Here is a 22,471-nt window from a genome sequence, read left to right on the forward strand (position 1 = left end):
AAATGTCAAACTACAAAATACACATCATAAAAAATCACATGTGGAGAACTTTGAGATTGCAGGTTCAGACATTTTTATCAGCATTGTTGATTTCAGGCATTTTTATCAACATGTCTAACGAACGCCATAAACATATTAGTAAACTGAGACATCGACTTTTTAAAAACTTGCTTGCCGTATCTAAACCAGGCTAATTTGGAACATTCCTTTGGAACGATTAATTAAAGATCAATAGTTTCAAATTAAAAAACTGTTGAAACATTTATTAAAACTTTTTTCAATTTGCCATTTGCCATTGTTGGTAGCGTCATATCGAAACTGACTTTAAGAAATACACACTTAACACCGTATTCTCTGATCGTTAGTCACAGTCGTCTTTTCCAAATGCAAGAAAGCAACGACATCTGATAAAATTTTATTCCCGAGAACTAATTCCAACATTCTAAATCAACAAACTTGAATTTTTCAAGTCTTAAATTTTATAGAAAATCGAAAATATAAAAATTAACAACAAAGTACTCAAGTGTATTATATCAAGCATTATCATTATTGGCTATGGTTTTCCCACAACACCATCATTTCTGCAAAAATATATGTGGCTTGCATGATAACTTAATCACAAAACATTACATTATAAAGAAATGAAGATAAATATAAAAATACATGACAAACTAATGTTCAGGCACACGAGTAACACAAGCAAATCGAATAGCCAAGCTCAGATGCTGCCAATGTTACGACCTTCAAATGACATGCTGGTCCAGATCTCATGTAGTGGGTTAAACAGACTCAACATATTTTTATATGAACACCCACAGACATAAACGGAGAACCAAATCTAGCGTCACGTTGCTATGCAACCAAAAGTAGAAATCTAGCTAGAATGTAGCCTGGCAATAGGACAGACTATGCTTCTGGTTGGTAATAATACAGATACAAAGAAGTAACTATTTATGCGGAAGTAGTGACAGCCAACTTGAGAAGGTTTTCAACTTTTAGCGATAGCCTACAATGCTAGTTAACAACTAGAATATTGCTACCAAAACTGACAGATGCGTCTGAGTGAGAGGGACACAGAAACAGGCCACTCTGTAACACACATCTGACTATGCTCTGTCAGACGTAGCAGTTCCTAGCAAGTGTGGTAAATGAGAGGACACAACTTCAACCAATCAGAGGAGATGAAGAATCTTGCATACTGACAGCTATAAGAGCATTGTACGTCTTCATCCTCAACTGGTCTACCAAGCCATGTACTACCTGCATCAGGAATCCTGAGGTTACTACTCAAACTGTCAATTCTCTGGTAGCTAACCAGAGAATGCATGAATTCAAGATCATGGTAGGAGTGAAGAAAGGAAGTGTTTACATGTAATCTTACGCAGCATCTTAGTTGGTCACACGTATTTTAACACATTTTTGAAGAATCACGATACGCAAATTTATGAGGCGGCAATACATTGAAATTATACGTTAGGACAAATGATGAACAGAATTGTTAGTTGGAATGTTGATAGTGTAAAAGCGTAAGCTAACGGTGAAACAACAACAGTGCCTTGTTTATGGTAGACCTCGGTAAAAGATATCTACAGTCGGCAGCAATACCTTAATACTTACCACACTTTGTAAACATACTTGTTGATTCATTTAAGATCGATTGTCATAGATTACAAGCAAGCAGCGTATTTGTTACCACAGCTACGTAGCAGGAAACCAGTGTGCAACAGACAACAGAATGGGGCGTCACACACCTCCCAGTAGGAAACATAAGTTAATGTCTACACATGCATGACAATACATATTATACCTTCGAGTTCATATCAGATGTCATACTCTAAAACAGGAAACACAACATCCTTTTAACCGAGGAAGCAATTTTGAAAACTTAATGACACAGCCAGGCAACCTAGCTGCAAGATGTTGACGTGTAGAATATAGAGTCTAGTGCATCTATAAGTCACCAGTTACATGAGTTAGTGGCCTACCTGTGAGACTGGAGCGTGTAGGGTCTTCCGCAATTGACTTCTACAATACACAACATACACAGCTTTGATAATAAAACAATAGACACGGACAGTATAAAATAATTTGACTCAGGAGAAGACGATACCAATACATTCAATAGAAGTTGCAATGATGATCCTTTTTGGGTTTTTAAAATTGCAGCAAATAACATTGTAGCATATTTAAGAAAGTGAAATAGATTTTGAATTAGCTGGTTTGTATGTACAGTTTGAAAATGATATAAAAGGTATTTTATAATGACATCATCAGTTAGTGCTTGCAACAACACAATGAGATCATCAGTTAGTGCTTGCAACAACACAATGACATCATCAGTTAGTGCTTGCAACAACACAATGAAATCAGTTAGTCCTTGCAACAACACAATGACACCAGTTAGTGCTTGCAACAACACAATGACACCAGTTAGTGCTTGCAACAACACAATGACACCAGTTAGTGCTTGCAACAACACAATGGCATCAGTTAGTGCTTGCAACAACACAATGACATCAGTTAGTGCTTGCAACAACACAATGGCATCAGTTAGTGCTTGCAACAACACAATGACATCAGTTAGTGCTTGCAACAACACAATGACACCAGTTAGTGCTTGCAACAACACAATGACATCAGTTAGTGCTTGCAACAACACAATGACATCAGTTAGTGCTCGCAACAACACAATGACACCAGTTAGTGCTTGCAACAACACAATGACACCAGTTAGTGCTTGCAACAACACAATGACACCAGTTAGTGCTTGCAACAACACAATGACATCAGTTAGTCCTTGCAACAACACAATGACACCAGTTAGTGCTTGCAACAACACAATGGCATCAGTTAGTGCTTGCAACAACACAATGACACTAGTTAGTGCTTGCAACAACACAATGACATCAGTTAGTGCTCGCAACAACACAATGACACCAGTTAGTGCTTGCAACAACACAATGACACCAGTTAGTGCTTGCAACAACACAATGACACCAGTTAGTGCTTGCAACAACACAATGACATCAGTTAGTGCTTGCAACAACACAATAACACCAGTTAGTGCTTGCAACAACACAATGACACCAGTTAGTGCTTGCAACAACACAATGACACCAGTTAGTGCTTGCAACAACACAATGACATCAGTTAGTGCTTGCAACAACACAATAACACCAGTTAGTGCTTGCAACAACACAATGACACCAGTTAGTGCTTGCAACAACACAATGACACTAGTTAGTGCTTGCAACAACACAATGACACCAGTTAGTGCTTGCAACAACACAATGGCAGCAGCAACTCGTGCTTTTAATATCATGGTAATTCCAGTTAGTATCACTTATTCTTTGATCTCAAACAAAATTTATAGGCATTTTTATTTGCAAATATAATTGTGTGACCACAGTAAATAACTTACAACAAACCAATATGTGTCTCCATGTAGTTGAGAAGCTTACAGAGCCACTCAGGACTCTAGAGTGTCAACAACAACAAGTTTTCAAGCTGTCACTCTACACTCTATTGACTTAACACATGACTTAACACATGACTTAACACATGTCTTAACACATGACTTAAGACATGATGGTGTAATTTTTAAATTCTAAGACGATTAAAAATATTTTGAAGTTTTCATACAATATTATGATATCAGTAATAACATCAGAATAATGAGTTTAAAACGAGACCTTGCGCGCAATAGTTCTTTTGAAGACACACTTGTTACATTAAAGGCAGCATTTGTAACAGTAATCTGTGATAGAAAACTGGTGCAAAACTATTTGTTAATGAGTTATCAAGTTATTTTGTTGAATTACATCACAAAAACCAAGGTCAAAAGCTGAAAGTATGCCATAAGGTTATTTGGATATGAAAACAAAAACAGATGTATATGCTTGTTTTATGATGACAGAAGCATCCCATTACAAACTTTCAACACAGAGCTGAAGATTTGGGATGCCAAGTTAGTGCTAGAGGTCATTGAAGGGAGTCTTTCACATTCTGTCAATAGCCACAAAAGTATCTGGTCCTGTTTCTTGTTTAGTTAACTACAACTGTTAAAGCCAGATGCCTTTCCTGTTCACACGCAGAGCTCACACGCAAAGCTCACACACAGAGCTCACGCAGAGGTCACACGCAGAGCTCACACGCTAAGACTATCAAGAGAAAAAGCTTGTAAATGTTGATCAGGAGTCACCCAAGTTTCAAAATTCAGCTGCTAGTAGGAAAACACTTGCTTTTTAGCAGCCTACTATGTGTGAGTTCTCTAAAACTTACTATTAAACCAATCAAAAACTAACTGTATGTCAGCTTTTCCACAAATTAGTAACACTATAAATAACAATTAATCAGAAACCAAATTAGTCTACGCCAGGAAACTAGTTACACTGTAAATAACAGTCGATCAGAAATCAAACCTTTTGTGATTGCTTGCGTTTTCTCTTTTCCTCATCAGTCATGTGATATGCCTGCACCTTGTTTCTCTTCCTGATCTGAGCCACCTTAAACAGTTACGAAACAAACAATAGAATGGTATGGGGTTGCTACAAGCTTCACATAATAACGCAAAAATAAGAAAGACACTGCGTAACAGTGAGTTAAATTTACCACACGCTGTTCTTCCTTTAAAGTCTCCTCAAACATAGATTTTGTGTTCCGAAGACATTCCTTCAATTTGCTTGGAATCTTGACAACTGGCTTTGGTATCGTCGGTACAGTTACTTCCGCAAAGAACCTTGAAACACACTTGACTAGCATAACACACGCAGAGAAACAACAGGTGGCTGTACGTATAACGCCTCAAACTATAGAGGAATCCGCTCAGCATAATCAGCCAAACTAAACTAAAAGCAGCGATGAGCCCTGATCCTAACATAAACTGAATGGGCTGTGTCAATGGACTGTAAGACAGCATACATGTTTATTAGAAAGAAAGAGTTGTAGGACAGCATACATGTTTATTAGCAAGCAAGTGTTGTGAGACGGCATACATTTCTATTAGAAAGTAAGTGTTGAAAAAATTGACACATTGACTCACTTAAACAGCGGCATATAAATCCATGTTTGCGCACATAAAAATATTTATATCTGAAGTATATTGTATCAAATTACAAAATTTGGATAAATATATTACAAAATGATTGTTTACTAAATAAATGCAACTCTGTTGCAGGTAACACTGAGTTATTTAAGGGATACACAGCTTGGTAAAGTAATGCCTTGATTTTTAGCAGTTGTTTGGAAATCTCAAGAAGTACAATTAAATGAAAAGCAGTCACCAATGGAATGTACTTATAAAAGTCGTGCTTATAAACTATGTACATATAAGGTATGTACATATAAGGTATGTACATATAAGAGATGTACATATAAGAGATGTACATATAAGAGATGTACATATAAGAGATGTACATATAAGAGATGTATATATAAGAGATGTACATATAAGAGATGTACATATAAGAGATGTACATATAAGAGATGTACATATAAGAGATGTACATATAAGAGATGTACATATACGAGATGTACATATAAGAGATGTACATATAAGAGATGTACATATAAGAGATGTACATATAAGAGATGTACATATAAGAGATGTACATATAAGAGATGTGCATATAAGGTATGTACATATAAGAGATGTACATATAAGAGATGTACATATAAGAGATGTACATATAAGAGATGTACATATAAGAGATGTACATATAAGAGACGTACATATAAGAGGTGTACATACAAGAAATGTACATATAATATATTTACATATAAGGTATGTACATATAAGAGATGTACATATAAGATATGTACATATAAGAGATGTACATATAAGATATGTACATATAAGAGATGTACATATAAGACATGTACATATAAGAGATGTACATATAAGAGATGTACATATAAGAGATGTACATATAAGAGATGTACATATAAGAGATGTACATATAATATATGTACACGTAAGAGATGTACATATAAGAGATGTACATATAAGATATGTACATATAAGAGATGTACTTATAAGAGATGTACATATAAGAAATGTACTTATAAGATATGTACATATAAGATATGTACTTATAACATATGTACTTTTAACATATGTACTTATAAGTTATGTACATACGGGAGATTAAGAAGATCTTCAATGGATGGTATGCCTGACTTGAGAGACTCAAATGTTAGAAGCTGGAAGAGTATGGACTCTACAAACAGACGTAAAACACAACATCAGTCTCTGAACCGAGCAGGTGTTTTCAGAGTACATAACAAGTTGCATTGCTTATCCTATAGCTGTGAAAACAAAGACAACTAGAAATACATTTATTTGCTTCTACTACAAAACTGTTCAGCTGACACAAGGGTGTTGAGAGCAATCAGGGAGCATAAATTCAGCTCATTGTCTCAGCAAATAGACAAATACTGCAATTAGATTAGTAATTGTTCAGTTTGCCATATGCGTTACCAATCCCAGGTAGTGCCTCACAGCTAGAGTGGTGTGGTGTACAACAATAAGTGTATTATACATGTTACTCATACCCAACTCAGGGGCACATGGACCAGGTAGTGCCTCATAGCTAGAGTGGTGTAGGATGCATCCATACTTCATTTGATAAAGCAGATGCCCAAAGGAGTATGCATTCAGTGCTTCCAGGGTCTGCAAAAAAGAGAACACCTGAATAAACAAGCTGCACGAATATACTGTATGTGAACCTATTTAATCCCATTCTCACATATTTTGCACCTACAACACAGCAGAGTAAGACATGGTGAATCTTTTGATACCAAATAACTGTAATGTGAATTTTGTTGCAAGTCAACCTTTAACCCTTTCACTGCCAAGCATGTACGAATTTAGCTGTTGGCCTACTGCCAGGCATTTTTCTGAAAAATTCCGATTTTGTAGCACGATACTTATGCACTGTTTTTTTCAAATTTGAACATCATTTAGTAATAAATTGTTACATGTTTTATGTTGCCAACATGTTTAGAAACATTTCCATGCAAAAATTTTCATTGTAGATATATTATATGGCTTGCTATAGCTATGTGAAGCTATATTTTTAAAAACGATCAGATGTTTGATATATAAGTCCATGGTCAATGGTATGAATAATTATGTTACAGGTTTGTTTCTTTTATGTAAAATTTGTTCAACTAACAAGTTCAGAGTATAAACAATAAAAATAATTAATTTAGTTTTGCTTTTGAAAGTGCTAAAGTTACGTTTAGTTATAATGAGCAAAAGACACTTTACAAATTTGACACTTTATAATGAAGTCAACTGTAAATGGTTACACACTTTACAAATGAATTTTGCAACTTATATTTTACTGAAACAACTTAGTTACATAATAAATATAAACTGAAACAAATCTTTAAATGCTATTTTACTACTTCAGCGAGTAAAGTCTTTTTGAGTGTGATATTTTTGGTAGCAGGGCACTGGGCATAGGGCAATGTTAGCGCCTTTACCATCTTAACATTGTCCACATCCAAAGCTGGTTTGTCGTCTCTTGGGTTCAGTACGGGAAGAACTACACACAAGGCATTTTGGTCTATATGTTTTGTCAGCATATCTTGTCAGGAAGTGGCGCTCAGTAAGGCGAGCTGGTAAAATGGACGTGATTGATTTATCTATACTGTGCCGACCTTTGTATGCATTCGGGTTAGATAGTAGTGTGCTGCATAAAGCTTGTGCGACCTTCCTTCTAAAAGCTGCCGCACCCAGAAGTGAATGAGGATTGTCTAATTGGTATAGAATAAATGCATTAACTAGCGCAGCTTCTTTTAAGAAATGATAAATTGCATGATACCATTTCTTTACCTTGTGTGGGTATTGGTGAGTAGCACATTTTTGATCGAATAAGTCCACACCACCCATTGAAGCGTTGTAATTTATGGCTACATTGGGTTTTTGGATACTTCTGAAACCAGTGAGGCTATGCCGATGTCGTATCTCTTTCTCACTACGGCCGGCTCCATCAATATTTGATAAAAAATTGACCCTGGCAGTGTCTTGCCATGTGCATGCAAGTAAATTGCCTTTCCTCATAAATACTGGATCGTCACCCTTTTTCAACTTTAGGTTAGCAGGTTTTAGGGAGCTTGGCATGTGCTTTCTGGTAACTCTTACAGTCCCACAAGCTCCAGTGTTCAGCTGTTGCAGTGCATCAAACGGATGTGGACTTGAATAAAAATTATCCATGTAAACATGGTGCCCGCAATTTAAAAAGTCATCTTCTAACAATCCGACTACAACATTGTAGCCAAGGCCTTTGTCTTTGTCGACAGGGTTGTGCTCTTTCCCGGTGTAAACTTTATAGTCCAGTAAGTATCCTGTCTTACATTCGCATAGTGACCATACTTTTATGCCCCAACGTATAGGCTTGTTTGGCATATATTGTCGAAAGAAAATCCTTCCTTTGAACCTTCTCATCGTTTCATCTACGCTCAGTTGACAATGAGGTATGTAAGACTGTCTTGCAAGGGGATTCAGCAAAGTAATTAGGGGAGATATCTTATATAATGGATCATAACCTGCTTGCCCTCTAGGTATTCGCTCTTCATTGTCGCAGAAATGTATGAACGTGTTCAGGAGTTGAAATCGGTTTCTTGACATTACTGAACGAAAACCTGGAGATGCATCTAAATCACCAAGAGCCCAATAATCCTCAATTTTTGGTTTTGATATTACACCCATTAGAATTTGCAAGCCCACATAAGCTTTGATTTCTTCAGTAGTGGTACCTTGCCATTTGATATATCTTGAATGTTTACCAAAATCGATTGGGCCATCAAGGAACTGCAGAGCATAATTGTTTGTGTGATCAGCTATCATTTCAAAGGCTTCCTCATGGAATAATTGATAGAAATACTGTACAGGGTGCTTGTCAATAAGGCTAAAAAGTATACCTTGCCTTTTAGAATATTGAGGACACCACAAGGGAATGTATTGTCCATCGTGTGGCTGCCAGTTAGAGCTTCCATTACCATCATCCGAAATGTTCGATATTAACGTAGAACTAATATTAATTCCATCGTCGTCAGAGCTATCGCTTTCATTATCTGTGTAATCACTAAAATCTGAATCTGAATCAGCAATAATGTCTTCAGCATGAGTAATTCTTCGTTTTCTAACTCGGGGTGTACTTGCGAAAGCCATAAAAACACTAAATAGTTCGGACGTCAACACGAAAAAATGTCCGTTTTGAAAATGGAAATTTCTTAACAAAAATTTTTAATTGGCTCACTAAACTAGCCTAATTTTTTAGATCAATCTTCGGACAACACTGCCAATCTCATAAAAAGAATAAAGATCGTTGGTTAGGTTGTCAACAGATTATAAAAAAATACTACTACGCAATTGTTGGGAAAGTCACAATAATGCGTCTACAGCAGTCGTCCCACGAAAACGCATTTATGCGTCTACGGCAGTGAAAGGGTTAAAACCAGTAGCAAAGTGGGAGTTGCGATCCCTTCAAACAAAAGGTCAGACAACTTCTCTTAGTCTACTAACAAAAGTCTATTCCATCACGTAAACAGCATCGTTTGGGCTTCTTGCTAGCCTCTCTTGACAAACTGTTGTTTTTGCGGAGTTTTCTCCTCCCGTCGAGCGAGCAAGCAACACAACAGCTTGTCACAACACGTACTGCATCTGATGCATCAGCTGCACTGAAAGAGAGTTGTTCTCTTCCGTCTATGCGGCTTGGCTGCGATGTTATGGCGGTCGCTCCATTGGTAATCATAACGGATTTTGCGCAAAAATTTATGTAGAAAAAAAGATTATCTACAAAGTTTAACTAAAGACCAGTCTCTGTTGTAAACGTTAGTAGAATTTAAGAATAAAATTGAAAATAAAATCTATAAGAACAAATAAAACTGACTGATACAAAAATAGAAATAAAACTGACTGAGCGCACATATAACGACATGTTTAGTCGCTGTTGTTGCCTAAGTTCTCAGGTTCTACTAAAGTTTTCCGCAGAGACTGGTCGCTGGTTAAACGTTGTAATCTTATTTTTTCTGCATAAATTTTTGCGCGAAATTCGTTATGATTACCAATAGAGCGACCGACATAACATCGCAACCAAGCCGCATAGACGGAAGAGAACAACTCCCTATAAGTGCAGCTGATGCATCAGGTGCAGTACGTCTTGTGACAAGCTGTTGTGCTGCTCGCCCGCTCGACGGGGGAACAACTCCACAAAAACAACAGTTTGTCAAGACAGGCTAGCTTCTTGTTGAATTAGGTTGAAAAAGGTTTTAACCAGGTCCACTAAAAGTTATAGTGAAAGCGAAGACAGGAACTGATAAGTGATAAAATGTCAGTAATGAAAAGTTGAAATTCAGTAAAATAGTTGAAAATATATACTAAAACTGAGCTTCAGGTGTGTGTTTAGTAAGCTAAACTTATTTGAGGTGAATTCAAACTTTATGTTATGCATACGTCTCGAAGGTAAGAACTCTCTACAGTACGTACTGCTGCTACTGCACATACACATAGTACATTGTAATGTTACATTTTGTTGCAGACCATAACCACTAAATACACTAAAATTACTGTAGGTAACCATAGTTACTAAGGTTAACATACCATTTCATTACTAATTTTTAATATGTAACGCACTTATATAAAATTTTGATGATTTTTACCCGAAGATGTTTGTGTTATCTAATTACTATGGTTTCTATACGTTTACATACGATTTTTTCACCATACGATGCCAACCCTGGAATGGATCAAAATTATATCCTGAGGGTGCACTGCAGTATGTTAGGATTATTCTAGTCTTGTACGAACACCAGGAGTACACACATTGGCCTTCATCAGGTAACAGAAATAACAATTTTTATTTTCAGGCACAAATAGTAAGAATACGATTGGACTGATAGACTCACGTTGCATTTTCTATGATATGTTGCGAATGTACGGTAGGCAGGAGGAACCCCCAGTATAAAGTTCTCTATATCAGATATCCGAACATTCCCATCCTCAATAAACACATTGCCTAGGTGCACATGACCTGAATAATAACAATTCTGGTTTCAGTCTAAAGATGATGGGAGTCAGCTGAAAATTGAAATACTACCTCATAAGTTACATATGAAGTTCATGATTTGTACTGTAATATCACAAGTGGCAGAAGTTTGACAATGTCATGGTGTAAGCATGCATAATAACTTGCAATCACCTCCAAGTCTTGGCAGCCAAACCATCTATGTCAGCCTAATTGACACCATGGCGATCAGGAAAGTTAAAGGTTGACTTGCAACAAAATTCACATTACAGTTATTTGATGTGAAAAGATTCACCATGTCTTACTCTGTTAAGTTGTAGGTGCAAAATATGTGGAAAGGTGATTACAAGCTCTTAAAAGCTCAAAAACAAACAGAAAATTGCAGCCACCGGAGACCGCCGTAGTTTGGATTCTCTTTCCAAAACAGCTCAAATGTGATGTAGTTGTGAGAGATGGTTTCTGTTTACACTTTCTTGTAACCTTATTAGTCGAAATATTTTCACAAATATACTTCACGCATTCAATAAAACTATGTCTATTGTTCTTACGCGTGCGTCTGTTTTATCGTCATTGTAATGCTGTCACGTTTAGCACTGATATCTTATAACTTACCGTAAAAAATCGTTAAACTGTTTAACCTTAGCTCGAAGGAGTACATATCATTGTCTGATAATCATGACGAGCCTGTTGATCACCTGTGATAATCGAAAAGTGCTGCAAAAATTATTTGCGAAGTATTGGGTCACATGATCAGAGAACGACTTGACGATTGAATAATGCCGAAACAAAACTGTAAAGTAGCGAGCATCTATATTTGATACAGGGTCTTCGGTAAAACCCGAAGTGTTTGTCATAAACTAGTACTACGATAAGTTTTATATTGAGCTTTGTATTGGCATTTCAATTCACGTGAGAACATACGTGACAAGACGATAACCAAATTTCGTGGTTACGCCATCGAAATAAAGAGATTCCAATCTACGGCGGCTTTTCGTTTTTGAGCTTTTAAGGGCTTGTAATCACATTTCCACATATTTGGAACTTACAACACAACAGAGTAAGACATGGTGAATCTTTTGATACCAAATAACTGTAATGTGAATTTTGTTGCAAGTGCAATTTTGTTGCCAAGTTGACCTAATTTGAGCTATGAAAGTCCATTTTTAATCACGGCGTTCTAACTAGATTAACGTTACTTGATTGCATATCAAGTCCATCTAAATATAAAAATATCACCTATTCAGTTGTAAAAGTAAGTTCCCACCTCAAGAAATGAACCAGGGCAAAAACCAGGAATCCTAACCACTAGACCATATGGGATTATGCTTTGGTGTTGGGATTATATGGGACCATATGGGATTATGCAGTTGGTGTTGTGTCTATTTTAGCATCACATTACAACGGACTAACTTATAACTCCCTTGAGAGAGTTGAAAAAGGTGTTCCCACACCGGGAATTGAACCCGGGCCGCCTGGGTGAAAACCAGGAATCCTAACCACTAGACCATATGGGATTACATGTCTAGGGATGTTTGTGTGCTGAACAGATGAGTATTAATCAATAAACTAAGCTGTAATTGGTTTGTACAATCTCTTTATATCCTGTAACGTAAAGTACATAGAAACAGTGGTAGAATTTTCTGGTTAAAATATGAAGTCTCAATTAGCAGTAATATTTATCTGCTTCACACATAATCATTATAATAACCTATCTAGAACCTAGAAATACTTTTGTTCATGGTTCCCAACTAAAGTGTGCAGGCATTACCAACATAAAAAGATACTCTACTTTTAGTATTTGCAATAAATTACCATAGAAAATTGTTCATGTACATTTCTTTCTTGCATGTAACTTTAACCTAATAAAAAGTCATTAATATTTAGGCTGTTACAAAATGTACTACCGCTGCTACTCTGAGCTAGTGGAGATAAAACTTTTCAAATTATCTGATTCCTCATTTGGTAGATAGCAGACGACACTTTTCCCAATATCACTATAGGAGCAACACCAAACATATCAAGAAAGAGATCATCATTGAACAATATTAGTGATCATCATTGAACAATAGTAAGTGGAACCATTGTTAGCAGATGAAGCAGCTGGTACTGGGTGATATGACCAGTTAATTGCAGAAAAATAAAGAGCTGAAAGAAGAATGGCCCCGGTGCAATCAATTGACAAAATAAAATGATTATTCAGTCCATATACATATATAAATTTCAAAATTTGTCTGTGCATCCAGTTATGGAAGCAAAGGTTCAGGAATGAAAAATCCGCTGTGCACTGGATTTGAACTCAGAACCTCCAGATCTGCGGAGAAGCATTTATCCAATACACTAAGCTGCTCAAATGGCTATACATTGGAATAAATTGGGCACATACTTATTACACATGCCAATCTTTCATGGCTTCGCGCTTAACACTGCAGTTAGCGTTATGCGTGAGGCCAAATCGGAAGAAAATGTGTGCACAATACGTAAAGAAAAAAGGTTAAACTCACATGGCCAACGAGACTATTGCAATCAGTATATAGATTTGCAGTAAGAACTGCAGCCGGTACAATATCAATTACACATAAATAAACTCAGTACACAGAAATAACCTGAGTACAAAGAAATAAACGAAACACCTTCATTTAAAAGTTAGAATGGTAAATGTTGTATATGTTGATTAAAAATAAATTTTCTATGCAAAACTTTTTTACTATACGTGCAACAGCGGGCATTCACCTAGTTTACTATAATAAGTATGTATGAGTTTAGGCCATGGTTCTTCAAAGAGATCTGATGATTGACACTAAATGCCAAATATAGTAGTATAACAGGTTAAGATTAGTCAAAAAAGACATATGCATCCCCACTAGCACTCTTGTCACAGTAACATTTTAGGCAATTTAGCCCTGCAATTGGGAGCATGGTGTGCAAGCCTGCAACATGACACTAAACTCAGACTTAGCCTTAGGACATTAGTGTCGCAGCATTAAGTCAGTATAAAGAAATGGTGATATTATCCTCTTACAGAACAAAATGCTAAAAAAGAACATCCGCTACTAAATATTATCTTTTTATATATTTACTAGCTGAATGCCCGGCATTGCCTGGGTAATAAAGGTCTTAGCAAAGAAAATTTATTTTTATTTAACATTTAACAACAGTTACCATTCTAACTTTCAAACTTCATATCATGAGAAAAGTTTTTTGTGCAGGACAAATAAATCAAAAAAAATTTATAATTATTATTACTACAATTACAATTATAAAAGGGTTCAAATATAAATGTTAAATAATTGGCAAGTAATAGCTAAATTAAGTCTGCTTTGCTACGATTACAATAAAAGATGATTCATAAATGATACATCGCTACGAACTGAGAAAACAAAATAAAAATCCTGAATATTTTGAATTAATAATATCAATTCATGCCTAGAAGTGTGTGTGTATAAAAAAGGTTACTGTTCCAGCAGAAGCTATCCATCAAAACTTGGAATACGACGATACTGGTACCTCTCAATACTGGTACAAATGCAAAAATGAGATATCAGACTGTCTTTGTCTGGCCGAATGAGAAGAGAATGTAGAGGCTGTTCCTACTCGAGATAATACAAATTGTCCGCATGAAAAGAATTGGCCTTGACTGCGATATAGCAATTGAACCTTACGAAAAAATGAAAATAGAAGTTCATGAGAACACGAAAAATCATCGCGTTTCGTAGAGCTAAAAGAGTTAATAGAGTTTCAATTAACACATCATTTTGGGTGTGAAAACAGAAAAGGATGTATACGTTGTATGTTAAGAGCAATGAATTGTAAGAGCTTTTGTAGTCTTGTGGTTACAGAATTGGATTGCAAACCTGCAGTGGTGATTTTCGTGAGTTCAATTCCAGCAGAAAGCAAAAATTTAATTTCAAAATCTTGGTAGCTTTAGCTGGACGGACAGACGACAGACAAACAACAAACTTTGAGAAATATATAACACTAGATATTCTCTATCTAGAGTTATATATATCTTGTAGAAATTCCCCTGTCATACAGCCACGACCAAAGTGATATTGGAAAAAAGAAAGGGTACTGATGGTTGAGAAATGCAATATTAGCAGTCAAACTGCAGTGCAATAGGGTAGCTGTAATGTACTGGGTGTTATTATGTACAACAAACAGCAATAATAAAAGGAAAAGATTATGTTTATCTCTATCCCCTGCAATAGGAGAAATGCAATATTAGAAGTAAAATGGCAAGCTGCTGTGCAATATAAACAGTTTGAAAGTTGGTTGTGTTGAATGTAGAATGGTTTTCATAGCGAGCATCAGCATTCACGCGCCTGGAAGTTTTCTGCAAACTGGAGCAAAATAAAAAATGTTCTCGTCATAAAGGGGCACTGTAGTTCGGCCCTAGCTTGTACATAAGATGTAAGGAATTTTGGCTAACGTTCTAAATAATTTAATGAAACCTTCGGTAATTGGAAAAAAAACCTAGCCTGATAAACTGTGTACCACAAATTCGTACCTGTTAATCGGTCTACGCCTTAAACGGTCTACATTTATTACAGAAACCTTCGAATAAATAAATTTGAATCATTCTTATAATTAAATCTTACAATAATTTTAAAAAATCGAATATTATTCTTATAATTAAATATTTTTGCAAGATATTAAAAACGGAAAAATATTAGAAACCTTCGGCAATTGGACAATGCCATAGGCTGGTGAAATGTGCACGTTTTTCTCGTGAAATGCGCACGACTTAATGGTTCTACTCTCAGTCGCACGGCTTTATCAGCGTTTCGTTGGCCAGTCTTAATTTGGAATAAAAAAAGCCTGTCAGGTTTTAATAGCGATTTTAGGCCAAATGTATCTGTATAGTTATGTATTATCCGATAGATGAGTAAGGTTTAGGATATTGTCTACAAATTTCAAAGACTTGGTAACATATTTAAATAGGTTTATATGTGTTTTGTATCGTTATTATACTTAAACGACTCCATTGAAAAATGGTTAAATTTGTTGATGAGATTTCAGTACAAGGGTTTGCGACGGTGTTGATGAATAGTTTTCATGAGTTGTGTGCACATATGCATTTACCATAAAGCTCCCAAACAATCACTTCGCTCGTGTTTGGTCGTGGGATAACTCTATATCAGGGGTCTCCAAACTACGGCCCGCGGGCCAGATGCGGCCCGTTGGGCCCCTCAATCCGGCCCGCAGAGACACTTAAGAAAAAAAAATTAATAAACAAAATAAAAAAAAATATTATTAAACAAAATAAAAAATATCATTAAACAAAATAAACTTTGTGCAGAAAATGCACGTTATGACTCAAGCCAACAAGCAAGAGTGGCGTGCGTCGACTTTCCAGATGTTTCCGCACCGAAATTAGCTTACAGACTTTTTAACAGACTTTTGTATGATCTCTATTTATATTAGTATATTTTGCTATTTTTAAATATTTAATGATTAAATAAGTCAATTGTGAATAGCTGAGATAGGTATTTATTGAAAAATAATGACGTTTTTGGTTGTTTTCTGATCACTATCTCACTCATGCGAAACTGCGCATCTCATTCAGAGATCATATAGCATTCACGAAAAAGATTTCCCAGGGTTTTCCATGGCGCTACGGTGGTTTTGACTGAGTGAGATAGTGATCGGAAAACAACCAAAAACGTCATTATTTTTTAATAAATACTTATCTCAGCTATTCACAATTCACTTATCTAATCATTAAATATTTAAAAAGAGCAAAATATACTAATATAAATAGGGATCATATCAAAGTCTGTTAAAAAGTCTGTTAGCCATACGTATTTGGTGCATAAAAATACCTCGCGCGACTTTTGATCCAACCTCCTATTCGTACTTCCAAGCACATTGCGAAATTTAAAGAGCTGAGCTATAACGTGGAAAATTTTTATATTTCAATGCTTCATAATGGTTGATAAAAAGAAAAGAAAAGTAGATGATGAATGTCGGCGATTTCAAGAAGAGTGGAGTGTAAAATACTTCTTCATCGAATCTGCAGATAAAGCATTGTGTGTCATCTGTCATGAGACTGTTGCAGTATTGAAGGAGTACAATTTACGCCGCCACTACCAAAGCAAACACCAGGGAACATATTCACGGTTTGAAGGAAATATACGTGAAGAGAAACTTGCAAAAGTTAAAGCAGTGCATTAATTCTCAAAGATCAGTTTTCACAAAAGCTTCAAAACAAAATGAGTCGATAGCAAGGGCTAGTTTTAAAGTGGCTTATATTCTCGCTAAAAATGGCAAGCCTTTTACAGATGGTGAGATAGTAAAAAACTGTTTGCTAGAGGTTGTGGATGAACTTTGTCCGGAAAAATCAAATGTTATTAAAACTATAACATTGGGTGCTAATACTGTTGCCCGGCGAATTGGAGACATGAGCACAAACTTAATGGAGCAAATTGCCAGCCATGCTAAGAATTTTGTGCATTTTTCTTTGGCAATAGATGAGTCAACGGACAGGTGTGGCACCTCCCAGTTGCTAATTTTCATTCGAGGTGTGGATGCCAATTTAAATATCACTCAAGAGTTGGCTTCACTGAACAGTATGTACAACACAACGACTGGAAAAGACTTGATGAAAGAAATACAGAAAACATTTGAGCAATATAGTTTGGATTGGAATCGATTGAAATGCTTAACTATAGATGGGGAAGAAATATGTGTGGTGTGAAGAAAGGATTGGTGGGACAAATCAAACAATTTTGTGCTGAAAAAGATATATCCGAAGCAATGTTTCTACATTGCATAATACACCAACAAGCTCTTTGTGCTAAGTATGTGGACATTAGCTGTGTGTTGGATCCTGTAACAACAATGGTGAATTTGATAAGATCACATGGACTGAATCACAGACAGTTCAGGGAAATGTTAAGAGAGACTGAGACAGAATCTGTAGACATGCCATATTACACTGCAGTAAGATGGCGAAGTTGTGGAAAAGTGCTGTCAAGGGTTTTTGAGCTAAGAAAGGAAATTGCTGAATTTCTTGCAGGAAAAGGGAAGCATCAAGCATTACTGTCTGATAAAGCGTGGATATGTAAGTTGGCTTTTGCTGCAGATATCACTGGCCATATCAACAGTTTAAATCTTAAGCTACAGGGAGAAGAAAACCTCTTTAGTGATTTGTTCACACATCTAAAGGCCTTCAGACACAAACTAGACCTGTTCCTGAAACAAGTTCAGGTTATGAATTTAACACATTTTAAAAACTGTACAGAGGCTATGGTAGAAGCTAACACAGATTTTCCACTTTCATTTGCTTGTGGGGTTATTGAAGAGCTTCAACATCAATTCCAGGAGAGATTTGCTGATTTGCATGCAAAAGCAGATGAGTTGAGACTCTTTCAAAATCCATTTGAAGTGGATGCAGCTGCATGTCCAGACAGTTTACAATTAGAGGTGATTGATCTGCAAGCAAATGACTCGCTGAGGGATAAATTTAAAGAAGGGCTTGTTCAATTCTACCAATTCTTACCTAAAGAGAACTATCAAAATTTGAGGCATTTTGCTGCAGGACTGCTATCTATGTTTGGCACCACTTACTTGTGTGAAAAAACTTTTTCTAGAATGAAGTATGTGAACAAATACTTTTGTTCTATACAAAAGTATAGAACAAACATGTCAGATGAAAATCTGAGGGCTCTTCTAATGCTTGGAACCTCAAACCTAAAGCCAGACTTTTTCACAATTTTGTCATCAAAAAGCCAAGTTCACCACTCACATTGAGGAAACTGAACAGACTAATTGTGATTTTGTTATGATATTACTCTTGCTTGGAATTTAACCTTTAAATTTTGAATAAATATTTTCTTAACTAATGAGTCTTGTGTTATGTACTTCATTTTATTAAAATATTCGCTCTTTGATCAGCGGTATACGGTTTGTCAGCCTTCAACAAGCTGGTTGAAGGTTCATGTGGCCCTCTGGCTGTAAAGTTTAGAGACCCCTGCTCTATATGATTAATAAGGTGACTATCATTCACTTGTTTTGGCTAATGTTATAGAGGGAGATGACCGGGTAGTCTCATTACCACCTTGGACAAATCATGCAATATGATAGCAGGAAGGTAGACATGGGTATGCAATATAAATATGAAGAAGGATTTGTAAGGTGATGTGCGCGTATGTGAGAGTGGATTGAGGTAATACTACAGGCGTCGATCTTGACCGATCTTGGTGTTCAATGGGTCGTCGAGAGCAGACAAAACAACAGAGAAATCGTGCTTGTGTGAATGATCCTTGGAGGATGTGTAACAAAACCTATGTATTTGGTGAAACTTATTAAGGAAAGACAACGTTATTCCAATCAGGCGTAATTTCCCCATGAAACAACCTACAATCATTTGGCATGCTTTTGCGAAAGTTGCAGTGCAGGTTTCGACCTCATTAGAAATGAGGACTACTGTCATCATGCTGCTATATTTTATCATCTCATGTTCTTTTGCCAGCGAGTTTGTAAAGCCTAGTTTATTATCGGTGCTTATTATTGGTCACGGAGAAAAGTAATGTAATATACCATAATCGATCCATTGTTATCCCGCAAGTTTTTTGGTTAAACAATGCTAAAGCATTTTAGTAAATTGTGCGCTGCCGTCTATCAATATTATATTACGACCGCAATAATTTAAAAGTCAAAAAAGTTTAAAATTACTTGAATTTTTGTATCATTTTTAAAACTTGTTTAAATTAACAAAAACAGCACATGAAGAATAGAAAAGTTGGGATATTTTTCTATTTCAATCAAAGTAATAATGAGCATTATTAGCTTGATTGGAAATACGCAGATAAGCCAACTTTTTCGATTTTTCACTACATATGCGTTTACGGAGAACAGTGTAAGCAACAGTACAAATGAGTAGCTGACAACCAAAGAAAGCCAATCTCCAGTTGGTTGTAAAATACCACATATTAGAATGTATAGACAGCAGAATCTTTGTATAATTCAAATGCTAATCTTTAGAAATGAAAATTTTAATAGTTTCATCAGAAAGTATCGATATTTTTTATCATTTGAGGTTGTTTTTTGACGTTTGAGCTGATCTGACTGCCAGGATGTTTCAAGATTAAAATTGGCAAAACTTTGTGGCGATTAAAATACTAAAAAAAAAACGTGCGACATGACGTCACTAGTTGTTATCGTTACTATAGTTGATATCGGCTATTGCGTTCACGTTACAGCATTATGCGTCTCTATTCTGTCGGTCTTTTTGTAACTATAGACGGCACTTTCGATTGATCTGAGCGTTTTGACCGTGATCGAGTTGCATCAATTTTAATATTGAAACATCCTGGTAGTCAGATCACCTCAAACACCATAAACAATCACAAATGATAAAAAAATACCGATACTTTTTAATAAAATCTACAGAAATCTTGCGAAAGTTCATCTTTCCCACAACTCTACTACAGCCAATGTATGATATGACAACTCCTTCACTACAGCCAGTGTATGATATGACATCACCTTCAATACAACCAGTGTATGATATGAAATCACCTTCAATACAGCCAGTGTATGATATGACATCACCTTCAATACAGCCAGTGTATGATATGACATCACCTTCAATACAGCCAGTGTATAATATGACATCACCTTCAATACAGCCAGTGTATGATATGAAATCACCTTCAATACAGCCAGTGTATGATATGAAATCGCCTTCAATACAGCCAGTGTATGATATGACATCACCTTCAATACAGCCAGTGTATGATATGACATCACCTTCAATACAGCCTCTTCTTACACATTCATTACGTAGTGGTGGCTGTATGCACACCATTACATGCGATGTACAGTATATATGCACATAGAAAACCTAACATCAATGAATGGTGTGTATACATATATTTGTCAACACATACCCATAGGAAATCCCTTGTCTGTCATGTATTTTATAACTTCCAATATCTGTCTCCCAAACTTTTTAATGTCGGCCAATGCAAGGTGACCAACCGACTTGTGGTTGCCGCATTTCTTTAAATATCCAGTTTTTGGTTTAACCTGTGAAGTAGATGTTTACTAGCGATGAAGTCTAATGTCTGTTTGTAGCGTTAGACATCATAGCACCTTAAGAGAGATAATCCAATAATCCAGGAGAGTTATGGAGACATGTTATTAGTTACTTACGCTAATCCGACCTTACGTAGCTATTTACTATGTCCAAGCGGCATACAAATCGAGCCAGTGATAAAATTATGATGTGATGTCATTTCTATCCAAACATTAGACCAAAAACTTGCTGAGAACAACAAAGGTTGCTCCCTAGAAGGAAAGATGCGAGACCATATTGACATATAGTTCCCGTAAGACTGTACCTTGTACATCATGTCTCTCAGTGAACCACCTTCCATATACGGTCGTATAACCATAGCTCCTGCCGCACTGCATGCGCTGTAGTGTACAGGCAACAGGTTGGCGTGTTGTAGATTTTCTAGAGATTTGACTAAAGTTATCCTCTCTTTGTCTTCAATTGAGGCGTACGGACCAGCTGAACACTGCAGTAATAGAGAACAACATAACGACATCAATGACAGAAACACCTATTCAAAACAAGGCATTAACATAGTCAAAAGCTGCTGAAAAAAATTATAGGAGCCAAGAACTTATATTACCATTCACAATGTAGGAAAAGGAATTGTTCGGGTAAATTGTGAAGAAGAACGCAAACTAAAAATTTGTTCAATACAAACTCCAAACAGTCACAATCATTGACATGTAGTAATTCTTATAACTCGAGTTCGTATATAAAGCATATATCAGTTATAGATTAACCTGCTCTGCACAACATGGTCTAATTACCATATATAAGTTATAGATTAGCCTGCTCTGTACAACATGGTCTAATTAAACCATAACTGCCACGAACAACTTTTATTGTATTTACTAGGTAAATCAGACATGCTGATTCCGATTTTGTAATCAAAATAAAGATTAGGCCACTAACTTTCAGAGTAATAAAGGATTTTTATAGCGTTATAATATTGGTCTCGAAAACAACACGATCGGCATAACAAGCTCCGCCCATAAATACTTGACGTAACCTAGCTTTTTAGGAACAGAAGTTACGTAGAGATGTTTAGACCGATTTAGAATAATAGAGATGGGTGTTTTAAAATCTATTAATATCTAAATCCAGCTTTAAAAATAATATCAGTCTTTTCTGAAAGGTAGATAAGCTATTTAGCATTGCATATTTAAAAAGCGCGATAACAACGCTAGCTCGTGATAAAACCGCGCTTTTTGAGCTCATTTTTCTCGGCGTCCAGCCCATTTAAACGTCATGTAACAAGCTGCGAGCAATTTTAAATAGTTTATATCCCTTTCATAAAAAACTGAAATTATTTTACAGGCTGGATATAGATAATAATGGGTTGTAAGACACCCATCTCTATTATTCTAAATCGGACTAA

General features: G+C 36.1%; 2 protein-coding genes and 1 non-coding gene across 5 annotated transcripts in view; all 3 read right to left on the reverse strand.

The window, feature by feature from the left end:
• The window catches only part of LOC137392194 (PX domain-containing protein kinase-like protein), a 32,568-nt gene that overhangs the window by 734 nt on the left and 9,363 nt on the right, over window positions 1–22,471 (reverse strand). For 2 of the 3 annotated variants that reach the window (XM_068078839.1, XM_068078840.1), the window contains exons 7-14: window positions 21,377–21,556; window positions 20,924–21,062; window positions 10,915–11,039; window positions 6,553–6,670; window positions 6,140–6,218; window positions 4,612–4,738; window positions 4,422–4,505; window positions 1,986–2,025 (exon numbers count right to left, since the gene is read on the reverse strand). In XM_068078839.1, the coding sequence (XP_067934940.1) occupies window positions 1,986–2,025; window positions 4,422–4,505; window positions 4,612–4,738; window positions 6,140–6,218; window positions 6,553–6,670; window positions 10,915–11,039; window positions 20,924–21,062; window positions 21,377–21,556 (892 nt within the window). Of the gene's footprint in view, window positions 1–1,807; window positions 1,835–1,985; window positions 2,026–4,421; window positions 4,506–4,611; window positions 4,739–6,139; window positions 6,219–6,552; window positions 6,671–10,914; window positions 11,040–20,923; window positions 21,063–21,376; window positions 21,557–22,471 lie in introns of all 3 variants that reach the window. The other variant, XM_068078841.1, reaches the window with a different exon arrangement.
• LOC137392224 (piggyBac transposable element-derived protein 4-like) lies at window positions 7,399–9,178 on the reverse strand. Its single transcript, XM_068078882.1, has 2 exons — window positions 7,666–9,178; window positions 7,399–7,550 (listed from the first exon to the last, which is right to left on the reverse strand). The coding sequence occupies exons 1-2, from the start codon at window positions 9,176–9,178 to the stop codon at window positions 7,399–7,401; spliced, it is 1,665 nt and encodes a 554-aa protein (XP_067934983.1).
• Window positions 12,476–12,547, reverse strand: Trnae-uuc (transfer RNA glutamic acid (anticodon UUC)). The gene has a single exon. It is a non-coding gene; the product is annotated as a tRNA-Glu (tRNA).

This window comes from Watersipora subatra, chromosome 3 (assembly GCF_963576615.1).
Source record: "Watersipora subatra chromosome 3, tzWatSuba1.1, whole genome shotgun sequence".
In the NCBI taxonomy this organism is placed as follows: domain Eukaryota; kingdom Metazoa; phylum Bryozoa; class Gymnolaemata; order Cheilostomatida; family Watersiporidae; genus Watersipora; species Watersipora subatra.